The following is a 22,935-nucleotide window of genomic DNA, read 5'->3' on the forward strand; positions in this document are numbered from 1 at the left end:
TTTCTACAAGTCTACATACCAGTCCCGATCACGGATACAAGTCCTGACCACGAACAATACTGTGACGCTCTTTGTGGTCTAACCATGTATGACAGTAAGCATTAAATTGCAATGTCAAAAGTCATTCTTGCCTTCAGTGCATAAATATGTGCGGAGTGAGCGGTTGAATGTTGTTTTTGTACCTAACAGCACATGTGTTCGTGTCACCCGTTATGTGTTCACGCCCAGTTTCTCCATATTTTCATTCAGTGTTTCACGTCTTGAGGAGCTTGGCATTCTGCATGATTCCAGCCATACATACAGACAGACAGACAGACAGACAGACAGACAGACAGACAGACAGACAGACAGACAGACAGACAGACAGACAGACAGACAGACAGACAGACAGACAGACAGACAGACAGACAGACAGACAGACAGACAGACATGCATGCAGGCAGACAGACACACAGGCATATAGACAGACATGCAGACAGACAGACAGACATGCAGACAGACAGACAGACATGCATGCAGGCAGGCAGACAGACAGACAGGCATATACACAGGCATGCAGTCAGAAAGACAGACAGACAGACAGACAGACAGGGTCACGGTAAAGACTCGACTTCAATTCTCCACATACATACATCCAGTCCCATTCCTAGTGTACCTCGCCGTAGCATATTCTCTCATTTACCCACACAACATGCAAACAGTAATGTTGTGCATATCGATGCAGGGCACGCTTTGTTATACAACACCGGTTGTATGACGTCATCAACATACCCGCAACTGTAGGCGTCTCGGCGAAGAGCGACTCCCACTGTTCATCTCCTACCATGTCTTAATACAGAGTTCTGTATTTGTAGATGTGTTACATGTCCTGGAATGATGTGAGGGAATAATTTTACAACACTTAGGTGAGTAAATCGTCAGGGTTAGGCTTGATCTGCTTTGAAAATAAATAAATAATGGGTATTACACGGAAGTAGATGCATTGCATGTATATTTCTGTCAATCGTGGCCATACAACTCTTACCCTTTAATACCATACTACGGTTCTTGTTCAATATTTCCGGTGACAGTTTCCTCGAGTGTCAGAGTTAATTCTGATCGCTCTGTTATTAGTAAATGTCCAATTATAATAAAAGAGGGGAATCCCCCAGTTTCGATTTCCCCCTACCCGGTGTACCAGTAACATTGTTGACTGTAGATATTGAACCCATATAACACAGTACCCATGCATGAGAGTGAACGATCCAAGCTCAGTTTAGGGATATGATTGTTATCCAAATGTAATATAAATGTGCAGCAAGTTAATATGCAGAGAATCATTAGCTTGACACGTGAGGGCGATAATGACGGCTGCTCTTAAATGGAGACAGAGAACATGCTATTTATAGTATGAATGCATAGTATTTTTAACGTTCAACTGCCCACAAGCGTGTCGGTGTGTATGGATGGATGTGTAGCTGGACCTGACTGAATACATGGCCATTCATTTCTTCTTTTCCACCTCTAGATGCCTGGGATCATGATAAAGTCAATAAAAGAGGTGGGTGAGTGTACCAGAGGGTAACCAGAAGAATTTATGAGTGCACAATATATAGTTTGCATAGAGAGCTGTAGATTTAGAGTTGGCATTTTCAAGAAGATTCATGAGACAATCGTTATTTACATTTTGAGTAAGTACTGGGTAAGTGAGCGAGCAAATTATCAGTCGGTTGGTGTCACATGTTACGAAGGTCTGTAGATTTATTATCATGTAATCATTTTCATTGTGAATTATCAATCAAATACACTTAAAATAACACTTATCTAGTGTCTCCGTATACCTGTGGTGGTCTATATGAGTACCATCGGTCGTCTAGATGCTGTCGCCGACAACGAAGATGGCTGCAGACACGAGTGATGTCAGTACCGACGATCGTGACAACAATGATTGTTCTCAGCGTGACCACACAGAAGAGGCATGCACAGCCCCGGTTGATCAGCAAAGTAAGATATCGCACTGCCAAAAACGACGTGTATATTCCATGTTCTGAGTGTTAAATTATCAAATGTAGTCTTACTGCGAGAACGCTTATAATTCTTTTTATTGAGTTTACTAACTTCAGACACGCAAAAACGAACATTATGTCAGTGGAAAAGACAGTTGGTTTTTGGTCAATAAGATAATTGTAACTCGTACCGACATTGTATTTTAAGTGATCTCTGAGAGGAATTGTTTCGTAAGGATTGTTATGTCGGTCCTACTGTTTCGAAATTAATGGCACACCATATACTTTAACATTAAATTTGGAGAAATATCAGGGTTTTACCAAATTTTGGAAGTTTAGCCAAATATACCTGTTATTTGCACAAACATATGAATAAATATAACACAGCGGCGGATCAATGATTCTGGAGAAGGGGAGATGCACATATATCATGAAGTCCAAAATGTATGGGGAAATGCTACTCAGGGGAAAGAAATCAGAGGAAAATTGGGAGAGCCCTGATGCACCATCACTTGATAACAAAGAAACCTGATATGTCCGTCTCCAAATTTAAAAGGGGTGGTGGTAGCCAACTGGTTAAAGCATTCGCCCGTCACGCCGAAGGTCCAGGTTCTATTTCTCACATGGGTACAATGTATGAATCCCATTTCTGGTGTGCCCGGTCGCAATATTGCTGGTATATTGCTAAATGCCCAGTAAATCAATAGTTACTCACTCCAAATTCATTGGGACCATATATCCCGCTCCTCTTCAAAAGAAGATCCTAGATGGTTGAGTGTTTCTCCAAACAAGATAAGGGATCAGTCTGGGTTTTTGTTTCTGGAAATTATTATATATACTGAGTCAAAAAAGAAATTTCACAAAATGTAATTTGAAAAATAATGAATAATTTTTCTCTGATGATACATCTATGTATCCGAAATGGGATCCCTATCTTTCTACTCTAGAAAACCGTTAGCAAAACCCACTCAAACCAATCCATACGTCGTGCAAATGAAGTTAGTTCCAAATCAGGTTTTGCACGTGCAGTCGATCACGTGATCTTCGCATCGATGTTTTCTTCTTATACACGTGTTTGCATTGGCCGCAAGAATTGGAAAAACACTTTTAAACCACAGTTCTAACGGTACTTGAAATGCCACGATTGTCAAATGTGCAACGTGAACGTGCCGTTGGCATGTTGCAAGCGGTAAGATCAGTTATTGACGTCGCAAGGGCAATGTGATGCAGACGTCGTACTGTGTATGACTTGCGAGGTCGTCTACAACAAACTGGCACCACTTCTGATCGCCCAAGGTCGGGTCGTCCACAGGTGACGTCACGAGCAGAAGACCGTCCAATCGTCCTACGTCACCTACTTGACAGATTTCTGCCGGCTACACGAACCAGAGCTGAGATGTTTAGAGGTCGACTGTCCTCACAGACCATTCGAAATCGGTTGCGGGCTGCCAATCTCCATTCCCGACGTCCATATCGTGGGCCAATATTGACGCCGTTTCACCAGCGTCAACGCCTGCTGTGGGCCCAATGTCACCTCCAATAGTCCAAGAGGGACTGGAATCGAGTCGTCTTTAGCGATGAATCCAGGTTTTACCCTCAGATTCGGGGACGACAGGCGTCGTCAGACGACCTCGTGAACGGTATGCCCAATGTTGTGTACAGGAAGTCGACAGATTCGGGGGCAGAAGTTGCATGGTGTGGGGTGCTTTCCGTGGGAACAACCGTTCCCGACTTCTGGTCATCCGTGGAAACCTCACAGCTGCTGCTTACCTCGACCAGGTTCTCACCCCCTGAACTCGTTCCTTTCATGGTGGCTCATGGCCCAGGTCTACAGTTCCAGCATGATAATGCTCGGCCGCATACCGCGATATTGACACGAAATTTCCTTCAAAACGCTGGAATCAACGTCATGGACTGGCCATCGAGGTCCCCTGACCTTGATCCAATACAGCACGTTTGGGATGCACTTGGGAGAAGGCTTCGTGGTCTTAGGAACCAACCTCAGAATTTGCAGGAACTTGGCGCTGTCTTGCAAGAGCAAAGGCGCAGAATCTCCAACCACGTGTTCACAAGCATCAGGCAGTCGATGAGGAGACTTGTGTTCGGCAGTGGTGAATGCACGGGGCGGCCATACACGAAATTTCGCATTTTTATTCTAGTGACTTGACATTCCGTATACCCATTTTTGGGAACGGCGGTGTAGCCAAATGGAACTGATTATGGCACCGTCAGTGTATCGAGTACATCACACAGATCTCAGCAAGGAAATAATAACAATTTAAAACCATCTTACCCTCTTTTGTTCTTTTATAGTGCCCTGAAGAAAGAATGTGAAGTTTCTTTTTTGACTCAGTATATATTGTGGAAATAATGAGAATAGTTTGTAACAAACTTGCAACGAATTGCACAATCGTCCACTATATTCAGTTTGCAATTTACTACATATGATGAACCTTGTAAATGTAAGCATTATTGTTGAATTTAGTGAGTGAGTAATTACTGTTATTCACAAGCATCATCAAGTTGTTTTACTTGAAATAAGGAGGTAATAACGAAGTCGTTTTAGGCACTTAGAAATTGCAAGAGTGAATAAGTATAGCTTTGCGCCTTTTCACGCAATATTCCAGCAATAACACGGCCTAGGACACCATTGTACCAATTTGGGGAAACGAAAGAATCCCACACTCCAGAGATTGGAAGAACTAGAGTAGATGATAACATTGTGTGTTTTTGTTGTTTCTGTTGTTGTTTTAGACGTTTCGATGTCTTATCACGTATGTGGGTCGAACCAAAGTACTGTCAATGAAAATACAGCGTGTGGTGTTTTGATCAAGGAACAAAACATCCGTGAACAGCATGTGCATAATGGTATGTATTACAAACACGTGGACTGAGAGTGACATGGGCACCATGACACTCTGCAGTTTCATGGAATTCAGTATCCACTGCAATTCTCAGTTTAACACTGTACAGAAAGGCAGTTCACTCAGCACAGTGTAATACAGTACAGAAAGGTAGTTTACACAACACAGTGTAATACAGTACAGAAAGGTAGTTCACACAACACAGTGTAATACAATACAGAAAGGTTCACACTACTAATACCACACTATTGAGTCCATGAAGTAAGGGCACACAATACGGCAGTATAGAGCACAGGAAGGTAGGACACATAGTAAAATATTGTGGAGTACAAGGAGGTAAGACATATTGTAAAATACTGTAGAGTACAAGAAGGTAGGACTCATAGTAAAATACTGCTGAGTACAAGAAGGTAGGACACATAGTAAAATATTGTAGAGTACAAGAAGGTAGGACACATAGTAAAATACTGTAGAGTACAAGAAGGTAGGACACATAGTAAAATATTGTAGAGTACAAGAAGGTAGGACACATAGTAAAATACTGTAGAGTACAAGAAGGTAGGACACATAGTAAAATATTGTAGAGTACAAGAAGGTAGGACACATAGTAAAATACTGTAGAGTACAAGAAGGTAGGATACATGGTAAAGTACTGTAGAGTACAAGAAGGTAGGACACAAAGTAAAATACTGTAGAGTACAAGAAGGTAGACCACATAGTAAAATACTGTAGAGTACAAGAAGGTAGGACACATAGCAAAATATTGTAGAGTACAAGAAGGTAGGACACATAGTAAAATATTGTAGAGTACAAGAAGGTAGGACACATAGTAAAATACTGTAAAGTACAAGAAGGTAGGAAACATGGTAAAGTACTGTAGAGTACAAGAAGGTAGGACACATAGCAAAATATTGTAGAGTACAAGAAGGTAGGACACAAAGTAAAATACTGTAGAGTACAAGAAGGTAGGACACAAAGTAAAATACTGTAGAGTACAAGAAGGTAGGACACATAGTCAAAATATTGTAGAGTACAAGAAGGTAGGACACATAGTAAAATATTGTAGAGTACAAGAAGGTAGGACACAAAGTAAAATACTGTAGAGTACAAGAAGGTAGGATACATGGTAAAATACTGTAGAGTACAAGAAGGTGGGAGTACAAATGTAGAGTACAATAGGTGACACATAGGTAAAATACTGTGGGAGTACAAGAAGGTGAAGACACACACAAAGAAGGTGGGACACATACAAAATACTGTAGGTACACATGGGACACAAATAGTAAAATAGAGCAAGGTAGGTAGGACACATAGACATGGGACACATAAAATAGTGTAGAGTACAAGAAGGTGGGACACATAGTAAAAATACTGTAGAGTACAAGAAGGTAGGACACATAGTAAAATACTGTAGAGTACAAGAAGGTAGGACACAAAGTAAAATACTGTAGAGTACAAGAAGGTAGGACACATAGTAAAATATTGTAGAGTACAAGAAGGTAGGACACATAGTAAAATACTGTAGAGTACAAGAAGGTACAGGACACATACACAAACATGCTGTAGAGTACAAGAAGGTGGGACACATAGTAAAATGTTGTAGAGTACAAGAAGGTGGGACACATAGTAAAAATACTGTAGAGTACAAGAAGGTAGGACACATAGTAAAATACTGTAGAGTACAAGAAGGTAGGACACATAGCAAAATACTGTAGAGTACAAGAAGGTAGGACACATAGTAAAATACTGTAGAGTACAAGAAGGTAGGACACATAGTAAAATACTGTAGAGTACAAGAAGGTAGGACCACATAGTAAAATACTGTAGAGTACAAGAAGGTAGGACACATAGTAAAATATTGTAGAGTACAAGAAAGGTGGGACATAATAGTAAAATACTGTAGAGCACAAGAAGGTAGGACACAAAGTAAAATACTGTGAAGTACAAGAAGGCAAGGAAAGGTAGGGACACATAGTAAAATACTGTGAGTGAACAAGAAGGTGGGACACATAGCAAAAATATTGTAGAGTACAAAGAAGGTAGGACACATAGTAAAATATTGTGAGAGTACAAGAAGGTGGGACACATAGTAAAATACTGTGGGAGTACAAGAAGGTGGGACACATAGTAAAAATACTGTGGGAGTACAAGAAGGTGGGACACATAGTAAAATACTGTGTACAAGGAAGATTGGGACACAAGTAAAAGTACTATGTAGGGTACAGGAGATTGGGATACAAAGTAAAATACTGTAGAGTACAAGAAGGTGGGACACATAGTAAAATACTGTAAGAGTACAAGAAGGTGGGACACATAGTAAAATATTGTAGGGAGTACAAGAAGGTGGGACACATAGTAAAATACTGTAGAGTACAAGAAGGTGGGACACATAGTAAAATGCTATAAGAATTACACAGAAGGTGGGACACATAGCAAAATGTTAGACCATATAGAGATGTACAAAGGAAGGTGGGACACATAGTAAAATATTGTGGGAGTACAAGAAGGTGGGACACATAGTAAAATACTGTAGAGAGTACAAGAGGTGGGACACAGTAAAATACTGTAAAAGACAAGAGAGACTGACCTAAAAAGTGGAAATACTGTGAGGTACAAGAAGGTGGGACACATAGTAAAATGCTGTAGAGTACAGAAGGTGGGACACAAAGTAAAATATTGTAAGAGTACAAGAAGGTGGGACACATAATAAAATACTGTAGAGTACAAAAGAATTACATACTGTAGAGGTACAAGAGGTGGGACATGAGAGTAAAAATACAGTGAAAGTACAAGTACTTGGGGAGTACAAGAAGGTGGGACACATAGTAACATGTAAGAGTACAAGGAAAAATGGGACACATAGTAAAATACAGAGTGCTATGTGAAGTTACAAGAAGGTGGGACACATAGTAAAATACTGTGGAGAGTACAAGAAGGTGGGACACAAAAGTAAAATACTGTAGAGAACACAAGAAGGTGGGACCACAGTAAAATACTGTGAGAGAGTGCAAGGAAGGTGGGACACATAAGTAAAATACTGTAAGAGTACAAGAAGGTGGGACACAAAATTAAACATGTAAGTACAAAATACTGTAGAGTACAAGATTACAAGAAGGTGGGACACAATACTGTGGGAGGTACAAAGTTAAAATACTGTGGAGAGTACAAGAAGAACTAAAAGTAAACCACATGAGTACAAAAATACTGTAAAAGAAAGTACAAGGAAGGTGGGACACATAGCAAAATATTGTAGAGTACAAGAAGATGGGACACATAGTAAAATATTGTAAGAGTACAAAGAAGATGGGACACATAGTAAAATACTGTAGAGTACAAGAAGGTGGGAAACAAAGTAAAATACTGTAGAGTACAAGAAGGTGGGACACAGAGTAAAATACTGTAGAGTACAAGAAGGTGGGACACATAGCAAAATATTGTGTAGAGTACAAGAAGGTGGGATACATAAAGTAAAGTACTGTAAGAGAGTACAAAGAAGGTGGGACACAAAGTAGTAAAATACGGTAGAGTACAAGAAGATTAGACCACATAATAAAATGCTGTAAAGTACAAGAAGGTGGGACACATAGTAAAATACGGTAGAAAGTACAAGCAGGTAGGACACATAGTAAAATACTGTAGGGTACAAATAGGTTGGACACATAGTAAAATCCTGTAGAGTACAAGAAGGTAGGACTTACGACACTATTCTGTAGAGTACAAGATGGTAGGACACATAGTAAAATCCTCCAGAGTACAAGAAGGTAGGACACATAGTTAAATACTGTAGAGTACAAGAAGGTAGGAAACATGGTAAAGTACTGTAGAGTACAAGAAGGTAGGACACATAGCAAAATATTGTAGAGTACAAGAAGGTAGGACACAAAGTAAAATACTGTAGAGTACAAGAAGGTAGGACACAAAGTAAAATACTGTAGAGTACAAGAAGGTAGGACACATAGCAAAATATTGTAGAGTACAAGAAGGTGGGACACATAGTAAAAAAATACTGTGGGGGAGTACAAGAAGGTGGGACACACATAGCAAAATATTGTAGAGTACAAGAAGGTGGGACACATAGTAAAATATTGTAGAGAATTACAAGAAGGTAGGACACATAGTAAAATACTGTAGAGTACAAGAAGGTAGGATACATGGTAAAATACTGTAGAGTACAAGAAGGTAGGACACATAGTAAAATACTGTAGAGTACAGGAAGGTAGGACACATAGTAAAATACTGTAGAGTACAAGAAGGTAGGACACATAGTAAAATACTGTAGAGTACAAGAAGGTAGGACACATAGTAAAATACTGTAGAGTACAAGAAGGTAGGACACATAGTAAAATACTGTAGAGTACAAGATGATAGGACACATAGTAAAGTACGATAGAGTACAAGAAGGTAGGACACATAGTAAAATACTGTAGAGTACAAGAAGGTAGGACACATAGTAAAATACGGTAGAGTACAAGCAGGTAGGACACATAGTAAAATACTGTAGGGTACAAATAGGTTGGACACATAGTAAAATCCTGTAGAGTACAAGAAGGTAGGACTTACGACACTATTCTGTAGAGTACAAGCAGGTAGGACACATAGTAAAATCCTCCAGAGTACAAGAAGGTAGGACACATAGTAAAATACTGTAGAGTACAAAAGGGTAGGACATACGACAATATTCGGTAGAGTACAAGAAGGTAGGACACATAGTAAAATCCTGCAGAGTACAAAAAGGTAGGACATAAACCTCTATTCTGTAGAGTACAAAAAGGTAGGGCATAAACGTCTATTCTGTAGAGTAGAAGAAGGTAGGACCTATACCTCTATTCTGTAGAGTACAAGAAGGTAGGACATAAACCTATATTCTGTAGAGTACAAGGAGGTAGGGCATAAACCTCTATTCTGTAGAATACAAGAAGGTAGGACATAAACCTATATTCCGGAGAGAACAAAAAGTAGGACATAAACCTCTGTTCTGTAGAGAACAAGAAGGTAGGACATAAACCTCTATTCCGTAGAGTACAAGAAAGTAAGACATAAACCTCTATTCCGTAGAGAACAAGAAAGCAGGACATAAGCCCCTATTTTGTAGAGAACTAGAAAGTAGGACATAAACCTCTATTCTGTAGAGAACAAGAAGGTAGGACATAAACCTCTATTCTGTAGAGAACAAGGAGGTAGGAAATACAACACTATTCTGTGTAGAACAAGGAGGTAGGACATAAACCACTTTCTGTAGAGTAGAAGAAGTAGGACATAAACTTCTATTCTGTAGAGAAAAAGAAGGTAGGACATAAACCTCTATTCTGTAGAGAACAAGGAGGTAGGAGATACTACACTATTCTGTAGAATGTAAGAATGAAGGATATAAACCACTTTCTGTAGAATACAAGAAGTAAAGACACACAACACTGTTCAGTAGAGCACAAAAAAGAATACGTCATACGACACATTACTATAGCGTACAAAACAGGGCACGTGGCACATGGAGATAGTGTAAGAAATGAGTGCTAAGCATACAGCACACAAGACAGCCGACAAACCAGCTTGAAAATTGACATATACTGATAAGTTTATTTTAAACAATAACTATCCATCAAGAAATCCATATATACATTTCGTAACATATTTAATTCAGGTTATTTGTTTACCTGTTTCAGCAGAGCCATCCGATGGTGTTACATTCTCTACTGACAAAGGTGTCAAGCCCAAAATACGGATATCGGGTAAGTTACTGTAATCGAACTTAGTGATTCAGAGGTCATTGTGTCATAATTTTCACTATCCACGACATATGTTTTCCCCAAATGTAATTTGCAACAAAACAAATACTGCATATTTTGTCGCTTATTATTTTACGGCTGTAATACGAAATACAATGCAAATGCCATATCTTTCTTCAGTTCCAGCAGAAAATGGTAAAACAATCGTGCAGGGTAAGCATAACCTTTTCTTAGATACATCTAATCTTATCCTTGTTTGGCAAACAACAGAACATTATCTACGAAATGCGCCATGCGATAAGTTATTATCGACCAGTGAGCACGAACGTGAATAAAACGACAGATATTTTCCAGCTTATTGAGGATTTATGTTCCAAAATCAATCATTTGCCTCTTATGCACAACGTTAACGCTTGAAATATCACATGAATATCTAGTAAGTGATAGGATGAACAGTCTAACTACGTTAATGATAAACTGACAGATAAAACAAACTGACATTTTTGCTGCAATATGTAGCTATTATATTTCAAACAAAATGTATATCATGAACAACGGTTGTTTCGAACTAATACTTGTGTTCCTTGTCAGTTTGTTAAAACCGTAAGGACTCTAATGGAGCCAATGCTGAAATTATTTCGATATTGTATCACAAACACTAGAACCAATCAATTCTTTGACTCTCTTTCTTATGTAAAGATATGTGCTATTTTTTTGTTTCATTTTGACAGTTGAATGTGCCAACAACAAGATGACTCGCTGTTGCTATGAACAAGATGACGGTCAGGGACGGTCTCTCGGGTCAACATGGATTTTTGAGAATGTTGTGCACGGACTGATAGAAAGCATTGTGAGCGACGGTGATTTCATTGAGTTCATTGATAAACTGAACGAACTTTATCGTTGTAAATTAAAAAAAATGCACAACCAGTCATGTCTAGTTTTGGAATTCCTACATGATACTGAGGAAGATAGAAGCAGAATGATTCAAGACCAAGAAAAGGTGGAGACAATGTTTAAGAACTTTTTGCAAGGCATTGGAAAGGATGCTCCCAGCTGCAGTTTGCAAGTTTCCACTGAGCCGGCAACTGACAACATCAGTGATGCCAAAGAAAGGGCGGAGGACAAGGAAGATGCGGCCGCCTTGCCTTCACAGTCTTTGAGTGAAGATGCGAAAAAGAGGTTGGTGAAAATCCAGTAAACACTCAACTTACATTAGATTCGTAATCAGGATTCAGTAGTGTGCGTTCAGCAATTCATACTTGCATAACCTAGTTTTTTTCAGTGGATATCGGTGATCATATTGAACAACCTATAAATGAATACACAATGCCATTTAGAAAGTGGTCAAATGTAACTTATAATGTTTGGGATTACACTTTCACAATAAAGTACAGATTCTAGTACTCTTTGCTGGGTTGAGTTCCATCCAGGATTCGAACCGACACCATCAGATTCAGGCAGATTCGCCAAATATAACATGAGAAAGTGTAATTCCAAATGTAACCCATGTTACATTTGACCACATTCTAAAAGGCATTGTGTATTCATAGCTTTCGACCTTGGAAGCTGTGCCAATTTATGCTTAGCAGATGAGCACACTACGTCCGTAGTCCACACTACACGTTGTCGGACTTCCATTGGGTGGAATCTGCGGTAGCTGAGTGGGTTAGGCTTCTCAATTTGTGTACTGACGATTCGCTTATCACACTGTAGAACTTATTTGTATTCACTGGATATCAATCATCTGGTAATCCAATGATTAGTCTAGTTTAGAGACGAAAGTGCTGCTTGGATACAACATATAAATTTACTGTTTTTCTGAAAACACAACGGTAAACTCTTTCCAGAAAGTTACATCCGAGATCATCAGGCGAGAAAAGTGAACTTAAAAAAAGGTAAGCAAATCAAGGTGGTTCTTAACTGTGAGAAAGAGAATGGTATTTTTGTGTCACTGCCTCAGCCTCTTTTTGACGCACGACCAGTGAACAATTATATTTTGTAAACATGAGGCAAAAGTACTTTGGTCACAACGACCGAAAGGCTGTTTCGTCAATTTTCAAAAGGAAAGTAATGCTTGATATAACTTCTATATTTACTATTTCTGAACTTACTGAGGTAAGCCAGTCATGTCTTGTCGTCGTGTGTCGCTGAAGGAGCGGTGGTCATACTGTTGGTCGCCATTCCTGAAGATTGTTCCTCGTCAGTCGGTTCCTGACAGTCTGATCAGATACCAAGGTACCTGTGGCAGCTCTCGGTTGGTCACGAAGTTGTCTGGCAGTTACTCTGCGATGTGGGAGGGCCATATTTGTCAGGTATCGGTCTTCTCTAGGAGTTGTTAATGGAGGCCTGCCAGAACGTGGTCGATTAGTCAGCGTTCCAGTGACACGAAACCGGTGTCATAACCTTCCAATGACACTCTGACTCACATTAAGTCTCTGACGTCTTGCTATTGTTGAATTTCAAGTGACAATAACAATGCGACAATTGCGAGTTTTATAGGGAAAATAAGCATGCACAGCACTAATCCCACAAAGAACATAAGCAAATGTTGTTCATGATGAAACATCATCTTCCACAAGCATAGTGGTGGCGCTTCTGTGAAGCACTCGATGTTTCAATTTGTTCATTTCTTAAAACCCTACCACATGATGACTATTGGCACCACGTTTATCTGCAGCCTTTATCAAGATTCTGCAATGGTTTTGATTAAATTACCACACACAGAATGTAAAATTTTATTCATGTATAATGCAACCAGTCTCATCAATAACATTACATGATGAAATCTCATAACCCTTAATTTGTTTTGAGTAGTATATTACATTTGACCCCATTCTAAACGGCATTGTGTATTCATAGTTTTTTTTACACTTTACAATTTACACATCAGAGGGGTACAGAGAGTCCGTAGTACACACTACCAGTTGTCGGATTTCCATTGTGTGGAATCCGCGGTAGCTGAGTGGGTTAGGCTTCTCACTTTGATGATGAGGGTGCTTGACTTGAGATTGAGGGTATGAATCCCGGATGGGACTCAACCCAACAAAAGTATTAGAATCTGTACTTTAATGAGAAAATGTAATCCAAAATATAACATATGTAACCTATCAATGTCCAGCTGCTATCGGTTAACTGGAAATGAATATTTTCAAGGTCATTTTCGTAGATTTTCGCAATAAAATTGTTGTTTGGATAAAACATACATTCTTACTTTAAACTCTTTCCAGGAAGTTACCTCCGAGATCACCAGACGAGAAGAGTGAACTTAAAAAAAAGTAAGTAAATCAAGGTGGCTCTTAACAGTTAGAAACAGAATGGTATTTTTGTGTCACTGCCTAAACACAAAACCCCTATTTTCGTGGATCAGCAACACTGTTTTTGACGCATGACCAGTAAACAATTATATTTTGTAAATATGAGGCAAAAGTACTTTTGTCACAACGAACGAAAGGCTGTTTCGTCACTTTTAAAAAGGAAAATAATGTTTTGATATAACTTCTATATTTACTATTTCTGAAAGTACTAAGGTACGCCACTCTTTTCAGGAAGTTAACTCAGGGATCATCAAAAGAGAAAAGTCAACACTACAAAAGGTAAGTAAATCTTTTGGATCTTCTCACTTAAAAACAGAATGTGTTTTGGTCATTGTGTTAACAGAAACACCCTAATTTTATATATTCACTCTTTTCTGTAAGAACATGTCACGGCCTCAGCAGAAACACCCTATTTTGATATATTCATCCTTTTCTGTAAGCACTAAAAGTTATGCTGTTTTCATTAGTGGTGCCACAGATGAAATGGCAGCAGATACTGAACATGCTGTCAGCCTGCCTTCAACGTCTGCGGCTGAAATTGTGAAAGAAAGCATTGGTGTAAATCCAGAGGTTATCCCATTTGCATCAAATTTGTAAGATGAACAAGTTGATACTCTACAACCTGTGAATGTTCAATGGATACGGGTTATCACATTGCACACTTTATCCATCGTGAATATATATCAGTTGTCAAACTCTATGCTTTATTCATGTTGAATGGATATCGGTGATCACTGTATACAACTTATCTATGTTCATTGGAAATCAGCCTGGAAAAAAAGTAAAGCACCAAGTATTTTTTAGAAAGTATGTTTCGTCTAACATCAGTGATATGCACGCACAGTACGATGGTAAAAGTTGCATGCGTTTCTGAATGAGCTATTTGCACTCACCACGAGAAGACTGCTTTTCACGAGTGCCTATTGAACATAGAAACACGTGCAAATTAAATACCGACATGTGGCACGTGCACAAAATCAACTTGTGAAAAAAGCTTGGTTTTGCTCCTGGACATTCTCTTTAGTGTGTGTTTGGGAGGCACTTTCCACTTAGTCCACTTGCAATAATTTCTTAAATGAACATAATTATCATGTGTGTATTCATTCACAAGCTGAATATGAACATATTCTGTAAGCGCTCAACATATTTAATGGTACTTAACGTTCATCCGTTTGTACACTGAACGGCAAAAAAGCGTCACTCCCTTTTTTCAAATTGGTAATCAGTTTAATTCAAACACATGTAAATAACATAATAATTGTCAGAAAGATTTCAAAATTGACATGTTTGATAATCAATACTTAAAGACGAATTTCAAACAACGATAAGTCAAACTGATGTCAATAACGTGTATGGCCTCCTTGAGAGTTGACAACAGCGTTGCATCGTCTGCACATGGAGTGGATGATACCATAGGAACTTGCGCCCATACTCGGTGATACGCCGTAGAGAGTTCATCTGCAGTTGTCGGCCTTGGTCGCACATCATTGAGCCTCCTCTGAACTCGCCCCACAAGTGTTCTATCGGGTTTAAGTCTGGACTGAGGGCAGGCCATTGGCGATTTTGTCTGCCATGTTGACGGAGAAAGTCTCTAGTTGCTCTGGCAGTATGGGCATGCGCGTTGTCATGCTGGAAGGCGTGGTTTCCATGACGACCAAAATGTGGCAGGACGAAGGGTCTCAGCGCTTGATTGATGTAGCGGGCAGATGTTACACCATTTCCTCTACAAGGACCAATATTCTGGAACACCATAGGGCCCAGTTTGTGACTGAGAGCAATAGCACCCCACGCCATTATGCTCGGACCTCCCCACGAGTCTCTTTCCAGGACACAAACATCTGCAAAACGTTCCCCCGTCGTCGCCACACTCTCATTCTGCCATCAGCCGTCGAGACGCGATACCGGCTATCGTCGGAGTAGACTACAGTTAGCCACTCCCGGTGACGCCAATCTGATGATGTGTGGCCCACTGGAGACGAGCACGACGATGTCAAACAGTGAGGATTGGACCCCGGTACGGCCTGCGACATCTGACGTTTCTCTGCCTCAAACACCTCCGCACTGTGCCGGCGCTGATTGGTCCGTGTAGTTTCCGTAGCCCTAGCGAAACGATTTTGCAGGTGATGACGGACAATCTGCCGATTTGCTTCAACGTTTTCACAGGTGGTCTTACACTGCGAGGACGGTCGGCTGTGCTTCCAGTGGCTTGGACTCGTTGTTGCAGGTGGTATATTGTTCGAGCTGAACAGAAAAATGATTTGCAACATGTCTTGCAGTCTGGCCAGCATTCAGTCTTCCTAAAGCTTGGCCCCTCTGTTCCCTTGATAATCGTGGCATGTCGCTACTGTCGAACAGTGAATGATTCGGTGCATGTTCGGTGGCTCTTCTTATATTGATGACACCTCGGGATGCACGTGCATTGTCATTTTCATGAAATACGCACAAAACCCTTGTCCCTTCATTACTTTAGTAACTGCGTTTTGAGGACACGTTCTTTGTATCAAATACAGAATCTGAAACCAACTTTTCTTGAACACTGGCTACGAACCATGTCTCGCTTAAATATAAAAAGTGAAAAATTAATTAACATTCAGCTGAAACATATCTGGCAAAATGTTTGGTAGGATGACGTTTCTTTTGCAGTGTAGTATATATTTACTACTTTCTGTAAGCACTGATATAAGCAGTACCTTTTTCAGAAATGTATCTCCATGAACCTCTGAAGAGAAAAGTGCACATTATATATCATGACAAAACAAGACATGCATCACACAATCAAAAGTATATCAAAACTTATTACTTGCATATAGTATTATTTTTAAACCTATGGGTAGGGAGGTTCTGAGGATACCAACAAATAATAAATAATAATAACAATTCTTTTATATAGCTCCTAGTGTCCATCTGACTAGTTATTTGCTGGACGCTGTAATCAGAATCGGATCAACTTGTATTAGCCCGGATAACCCAAGCTGCCTGTGAGGTGCATCGAGGGTTAATGGTGACATGAGTTATCTCACCAGGTACTCATGTTCTGCTGGTTGAACAGAGGCAATTTTGAACTAAGTCACTTGTCTCACCTGTGTTTCGTTGTGGGACAGGACTGACATCCTAGAAACTCTCATGAGTGAAGCTGCCAAACATGGTCACTCACGGACTCTCTCCACGCTCAACGTTGCTTAACGTCAACTGATTAGTGACCTGAGATATATGCACAGGACCACAGACCACCAAATATGTAGGTAGGATGACATGATGCTCAAGGGTTTAGGTCCAGGTAATGGGGATATTTGCCCTTCCTGCCATTGCTTAAACTGAAAGTCATAAACATTTTTCAAAACCCCTGTAAGGTTACTCATGATTCATTAATTTGCTATCATTATGATTCTATTTTCAGTGAACCCACGGAATCCACGTCGCTCACAGGTGAGTAATTGCTAAAAATTACTTTTCTCCTTTACTGTATTGAAATAGGGGAACATGTTATGATGTTTTTCCAGGTATGGAAGTAAAGTGCTAGGAATGCTTGATTGTCTATACACCACCCAACCTAACCTGCAGGATCAATATCAGCATGAGGTGTTGTAAAGATGATTTTAATATATAATATGTGTGTGTGTCCTATATTATGCAACTTTTTCAACAGCATGAGATGTTTCATGAAACCGGAAAGTGGTGGTGATGTGTCAAGTAAATAGGCAAGGTATCCATATTTGTGCAGGAAAAATGGTGTGAAAGTATGTTCTGGTTTCTGCTAAATCGCTCCTGTTACTAGTATATGTGTAGAGTATTAAATGCTAATCATCCGAAATATTGGATATGTCATTTCTGGCTCCAATAATTATACCAGAAGGATTATTATGGTGTTACGAGATCAGATCACGATTCATTCTATCGATGCCGCTATGATTCCAATAGTATTCCTATAGTTTTGGTATTTGAAACCTGAGGAAATTTTTTACCATGGGTGTATCATCCCGGTTCGAAGAATAGGACAAAGCAACCAGCATGAGCGTTCGACCCGGTCTCTTTGTTCAGCGGCAGAACTCCAAAAACATAGAATATTTCTTGTTAATATTTGCTGTATAGATGAGGCCAGTGGCAAACTGGTACATATTTATAGATAGATATTCTGGGAGCAGATGTCATCTCCTGCTTCACTTGCGGATATTCTTATGCGCTATATTACACCGCAATGTTTTCATACTTAGAAAGCTGTACGTTTGTTCAAATCATGCATTGCTGAAATGATGAATAGATTTCAATTCCATGTCTCGTAAAACGGCCCATTAAAAATAGATCGACCACGAATATTGTCAAATTGTGTCCATTTCAAATGAATTATGATGTGCCTAAACCAGCACAACATACATGTACATCATTCTGTAGTTATATTGAATAAAAAGATATTTCCACTAATTAAAGTTACTCCCAGCACATGTCAAACAAATATCCCTCGATATCCGAGTTCCTTCTTAAGCAGCCCGTAGTAGTCTTACCATGTCTTTCATAGACATACAAATGATGGAGTCGTGTTCAATCTTATTCGGAGGCAGTCTCCTCCATAACCTCATTTTCAACGTGGCGATTGTTCTAGGTTGTTGAGGTTAAAATTCATCACAGATTCATTACGATGCGTTTTGTCAATAATTAGAGGTATGGAGTGTATTTATATATAATTCAAGCATTTAATACGTAGTTACTTTTTGGGTTATGCGTTACCCTAAACATCACAAGACATCGCAGAATCATTCAACATTCTATGGAACATGATTGAAGTTATTGACGAGGCAAGAGCATGCCTCAATCTTCTCATATTGCACCAAGACAAGTGGTAATGTAAACAGCCCTCTTGTGCTGGATGCCCATCGCCTTTTCATGAACATCTCTTGCTAAGTAATTATCCCTAGCAGCGATTTTATTGCTATTTTCAATGCCATACACTGCCGTTGAATTTTAGTAATGTTACTCTGTTGTGTATCTGTATGTCATTGTTGCTAAGAGTCTTGTCTTGGGCCGAAACAGACAAATGCAGTCATTTCTGTTGTATAAATATAACACCCCTGTGCATCTTGGACACCCGTTCCTGTTTGACACTGTTATTGATGACACATTGTGGTGGGTGGAGAGAAGGGTTGCTGACACTTTTTCTTTAACCATGTCACTTCAACCAGACAATGGTGAAGATTATAACGAATTATTTTCCTTACATGAGCTACATACTGCCCTTGAGCAAACTCATGATAAAGCAACAGGCGCTGGTGATATCCAGTATCAGCTCCAGAAGCATTTGCCTGATTCATGTCTGGAAACACTTCTAGATATATTTGACAAAATATGGACATCAGGGAATTTTCCACCTTCGTTGCGTAATACCATTGTGCCATTACCAAAACCTGACCGGGATCATACTGATCGTCTAATGACAGACCAATATATTTAGCGAGGTGTGTCTGTCAAACCATGGAACGAATGGTAAATAATGGATTAACTCGGTATATTGAAACCAGTATTCTTATAGTAAATATTCAATGTGGTGTCAGGAAAACTCGAAGTACGATTGATCATTGATCATGATTAGAAGCCCTTGTTAAAATGCTATAGTAACTGACAACATGCAGCATCGATATTCTTTGATCTCGAGAAAGCATAAGATACCACCTGGCACCATGGCATTTTGAAGGATTTACATGATTTTAGTTTAAGGGATGGTTTACCTCTTTTAATGCCACAGGTTTAACAGACAGGCAATTACAAGTTCAAGTGGGTTCAACCCTGGCTTATCATTACAATCACGATCGGCTGTACGGTGTGCAACAAGGCAGTATTTTGTCTGTCACATTGTTTAGCATTACGATCAACAGTTAATCAATGTTTTTAAATGATTCAATCGATGGATCAATTTTTGTGGATGATTTTAATATTTATTATCGCGGTACTAGGCATGCTATAAAACGGCAACTGCAGTTGTGTTTAAACAAAGCAATTAAATGGAGTTTGGAAAACGGCTTCACATTTTCTGAATTAAAAACAAATTGCATACACTTCTACCGTAAATATATACCGCATAAAAACCCAGAACTTTACATGCACTCCCATCAAAGTTGTTAAGGGGGTCAAGTTCTTAGGTCTAATTTTCTACTCCCATTAAACTTTCCTTCCTCAAATCAAATACCTAAAAATAAATGCCAGAAGGTACTCGATTTATTGAAAGTAATCTCTAATTCAAAGTGGGGAAGGGATCAAGCTACCCCCCTACACCTATATAGATCATCGCTCCGCTCGAGCCTTGAGTATGGCTCCATCATATATCGTTGAGCCTGCAAAAGTAACCTGAAACTATTAGATAACAGCTCTAGTATTAAAGGAGAAACAAGTGTCATATTAACGGGTCTTAAATATATGTCAATAAACATCCTAAATATAAACAATATATACTATTTTCAGACTCTCTTTCGTTTCTCCAAGCTATAAGTTTTTTCATCTTTTAATCAATATAATTGAATTGTATAATGATCTTGCTACTGGCCAATATGTCATCGCCCTCTGCTGGTTACCCAGCCAAGTTGGCATTCCAGGGAACAGTATGGCCGATTTTGCTACTAAAGCAGCACTCAACAAATCTGTGAGAGCATTTCTCATTCCATACCCTGATTACAAAACTATTATTAGATCTTTTATTAGTGATCTGATGCCAAAGAAGTGGGACGCCCATGTAGGTATCAATAAATTACATACAAATAAACCAACTATCGGTTACACCTACTTGAGTTGTAAGACCAGATCTGAAGAGGTACGACGATTATACGACGATGTCGTATTGGCCACAACAGATATTCACATGAATATTTATTGAAAGGTGAGGATCCTCCGTTTTGCATCCCTTGTAATTTTAGTGTTGTCATTTTGATTTTGGTCATCTGCTGAATGGTTAAATAAAGTCCGGAAGCAAAAGTATTCTAAGTCCCCATGGTCCCTAGTATGGTGATCGTCCATCAGTCGTTGACCTATAGTCTGCTTTTATATCGCATGGTTTTCGTTAGTAAAATGTTTTTTGAATTACATGCTAGTTTTAACACACTCTGTGATACTCTACTTATTCTACAGCCCTTCGATGACTGGTTGTTTAACATCTCGGATATATTGTGTATATGCTACAAACAAAAAGTATGGGACACCCTAAAATTTGATAGTCATACATGAAATTGAACGTGGTGAGGTCCTTGATACGCTAAGGTCAATGTAACTTTTGTGTGCTTAATGGACACTTTCAACGACATGATGGAACTTGCAGTGAAGCAACTGATTCAGCATACGTTGAGTTTGAGTAAAATGAAACAATGTCATAAACAGTGAAAAACTAGGGTGCTGAAACACACCAGCACCATGTTTGATTTAAACGCCCAATGGGTTGCAATTGACCTTGATGTTCTGAAACGGGAGTAGGCCCCTCTGGCCAAGGTCACTCTAACATACCAAGACTTTCATAGACAAATAGAAAATAGGGTCGTGTTTAATCTTTCTTGGGGAGCTGCCTATCCATGCCCACATTTGCCGATAAGAGGGGGAATATCTCACAGTTTAAGGGATTATCGAACTAAAATCGATCAGCACAGATTCCCATGAAATAGATATTTCAGAAATGAGTCTTAGTCAGCATGTATCTCGTTATGCTGATCACAATTGTGATTATATGTCAACTCCAATTTCTTACTGTTTTACTGAAGGGAGGGTGTTGGATTTCACTTGACGAAACAGGTTGGCTGCATATAGTTAATCTTTTTCATTTCAGCGCAGATCATTTTATTAGACATACAGCACAGAATTGATACTTTACACAAGCATATTAACTGTTCCATACAGAAGTCACAAGGTCTTAAGATTTATCAAACACATGTTGTTTGTGTAGTTCTGATGGCTAAATCACTGTGAGCGATCACTTTCTTTAGAAATCGAGGAAATTGTTAACACTTCTCAAAGTGTGTTGATAGGTTTAATGCAAAGAGTCACGGAGGAGATATTTTGAAAGGGTTTCTGGTGGTTGGGGACATAAGACCTACATGTCAGACAAAATATGTAAAACGTTTAACTGTTAAACCATCATTAAACCACCAGGGAAAGTTATGTCCATTGGAAGTATTAGAATAACTGAATAACTGCCATAGGGCAATTATTTTCATTTAAACAAAATAAAAGTGTACTCATTTTAATAATCTTCTTCATGCCTAATACATTACATGCGTATTAAATAACTATGCCCTCGTGGTGTAAGCCGTTTAATCACCCTCACTACGGTAGTTATTTAATTAAACTGTTTATTTAGATAACTACCTCGTAAGGGTGATTAACCTATACTTACTTTTTAGGAATTTGCATTGGACATTTGACCATTGTATGAACATGATTAATGAAATAGGGGAACAGGTCGCTGCATTTCTCACGTTATATTGGCGAGGTTGTCAAATCATCATTCATGGTAAGTATCAGTTTCCATTTTACGAGTTTGTTGACGTTAAGGATACCTAAAATGTCGTACTTCTTTAGACAGATTAGAACATTCATGTAATATGTATGTGGATAATGAAAACACCATTTACTGTTCTTTTGGGCTTCCAGTTGTCTTCGACCCCCTCTCACTTGAACAGTGGGAAGATGGCAAAATGAGCACATTCAGATATTTGATTTTGATTTCAAGTAGATGTAGGGCAATGAGCAAAATAGGTATTAATCACTCATTGAAACATCTGCTGCATTGCCTGTGGTTGTGACTACTGCCATTTTCATCTGACACTGGCTCAGTGGAATGTTGGCTGTTGTTTTTGTCGTTTGCTCTGTGTTAAGTAAACAAGTTTTTCAAGAGGAAGAATATATCAATGAAACAGTGATAATCGATGTAAGTTCGCCCAGTATTGATTGTCATGAAATAACTATATCTGAAATGGGTCTTACACAGCATGTATCTCGTTAAGCTGATCACAATTCAGAACCACTCGTGTCCCTGTATCTCCAAGTTCTTATTGTTACACTGAAGCTGGAAGTTGAATTT

At 39.2% G+C, this 22,935-nt stretch overlaps 1 protein-coding gene across 10 annotated transcripts; it reads left to right on the forward strand.

Moving 5' to 3' along the window:
• Nucleotides 1-741: 741 nt before the first annotated feature.
• LOC124257837 lies at nucleotides 742-22,935 on the forward strand. Of its 10 annotated transcripts, XM_046691980.1 has the most exons (12): nucleotides 742-905; nucleotides 1,508-1,540; nucleotides 1,857-1,983; nucleotides 4,740-4,853; nucleotides 10,510-10,575; nucleotides 10,753-10,785; nucleotides 11,304-11,754; nucleotides 12,423-12,470; nucleotides 13,803-13,850; nucleotides 14,121-14,168; nucleotides 17,287-17,315; nucleotides 22,256-22,935. In XM_046691980.1, exons 2-12 carry the CDS (start codon nucleotides 1,508-1,510, stop codon nucleotides 22,285-22,287), a joined length of 1,029 nt encoding a protein of 342 aa, XP_046547936.1. In that variant the 5' UTR covers nucleotides 742-905; the 3' UTR covers nucleotides 22,288-22,935. The 10 variants fall into 10 exon arrangements, with proteins under 10 accessions (XP_046547936.1, XP_046547931.1, XP_046547930.1 ...); XM_046691975.1 differs by lacking the exons at nucleotides 13,803-13,850; nucleotides 22,256-22,935 and adding an exon at nucleotides 19,624-20,098; XM_046691974.1 differs by lacking the exons at nucleotides 12,423-12,470; nucleotides 22,256-22,935 and adding an exon at nucleotides 19,624-20,095.

This window comes from Haliotis rubra, unplaced genomic scaffold, assembly GCF_003918875.1.
Source record: "Haliotis rubra isolate DU_JTF1 unplaced genomic scaffold, ASM391887v1 Scf676, whole genome shotgun sequence".
In the NCBI taxonomy this organism is placed as follows: domain Eukaryota; kingdom Metazoa; phylum Mollusca; class Gastropoda; order Lepetellida; family Haliotidae; genus Haliotis; species Haliotis rubra.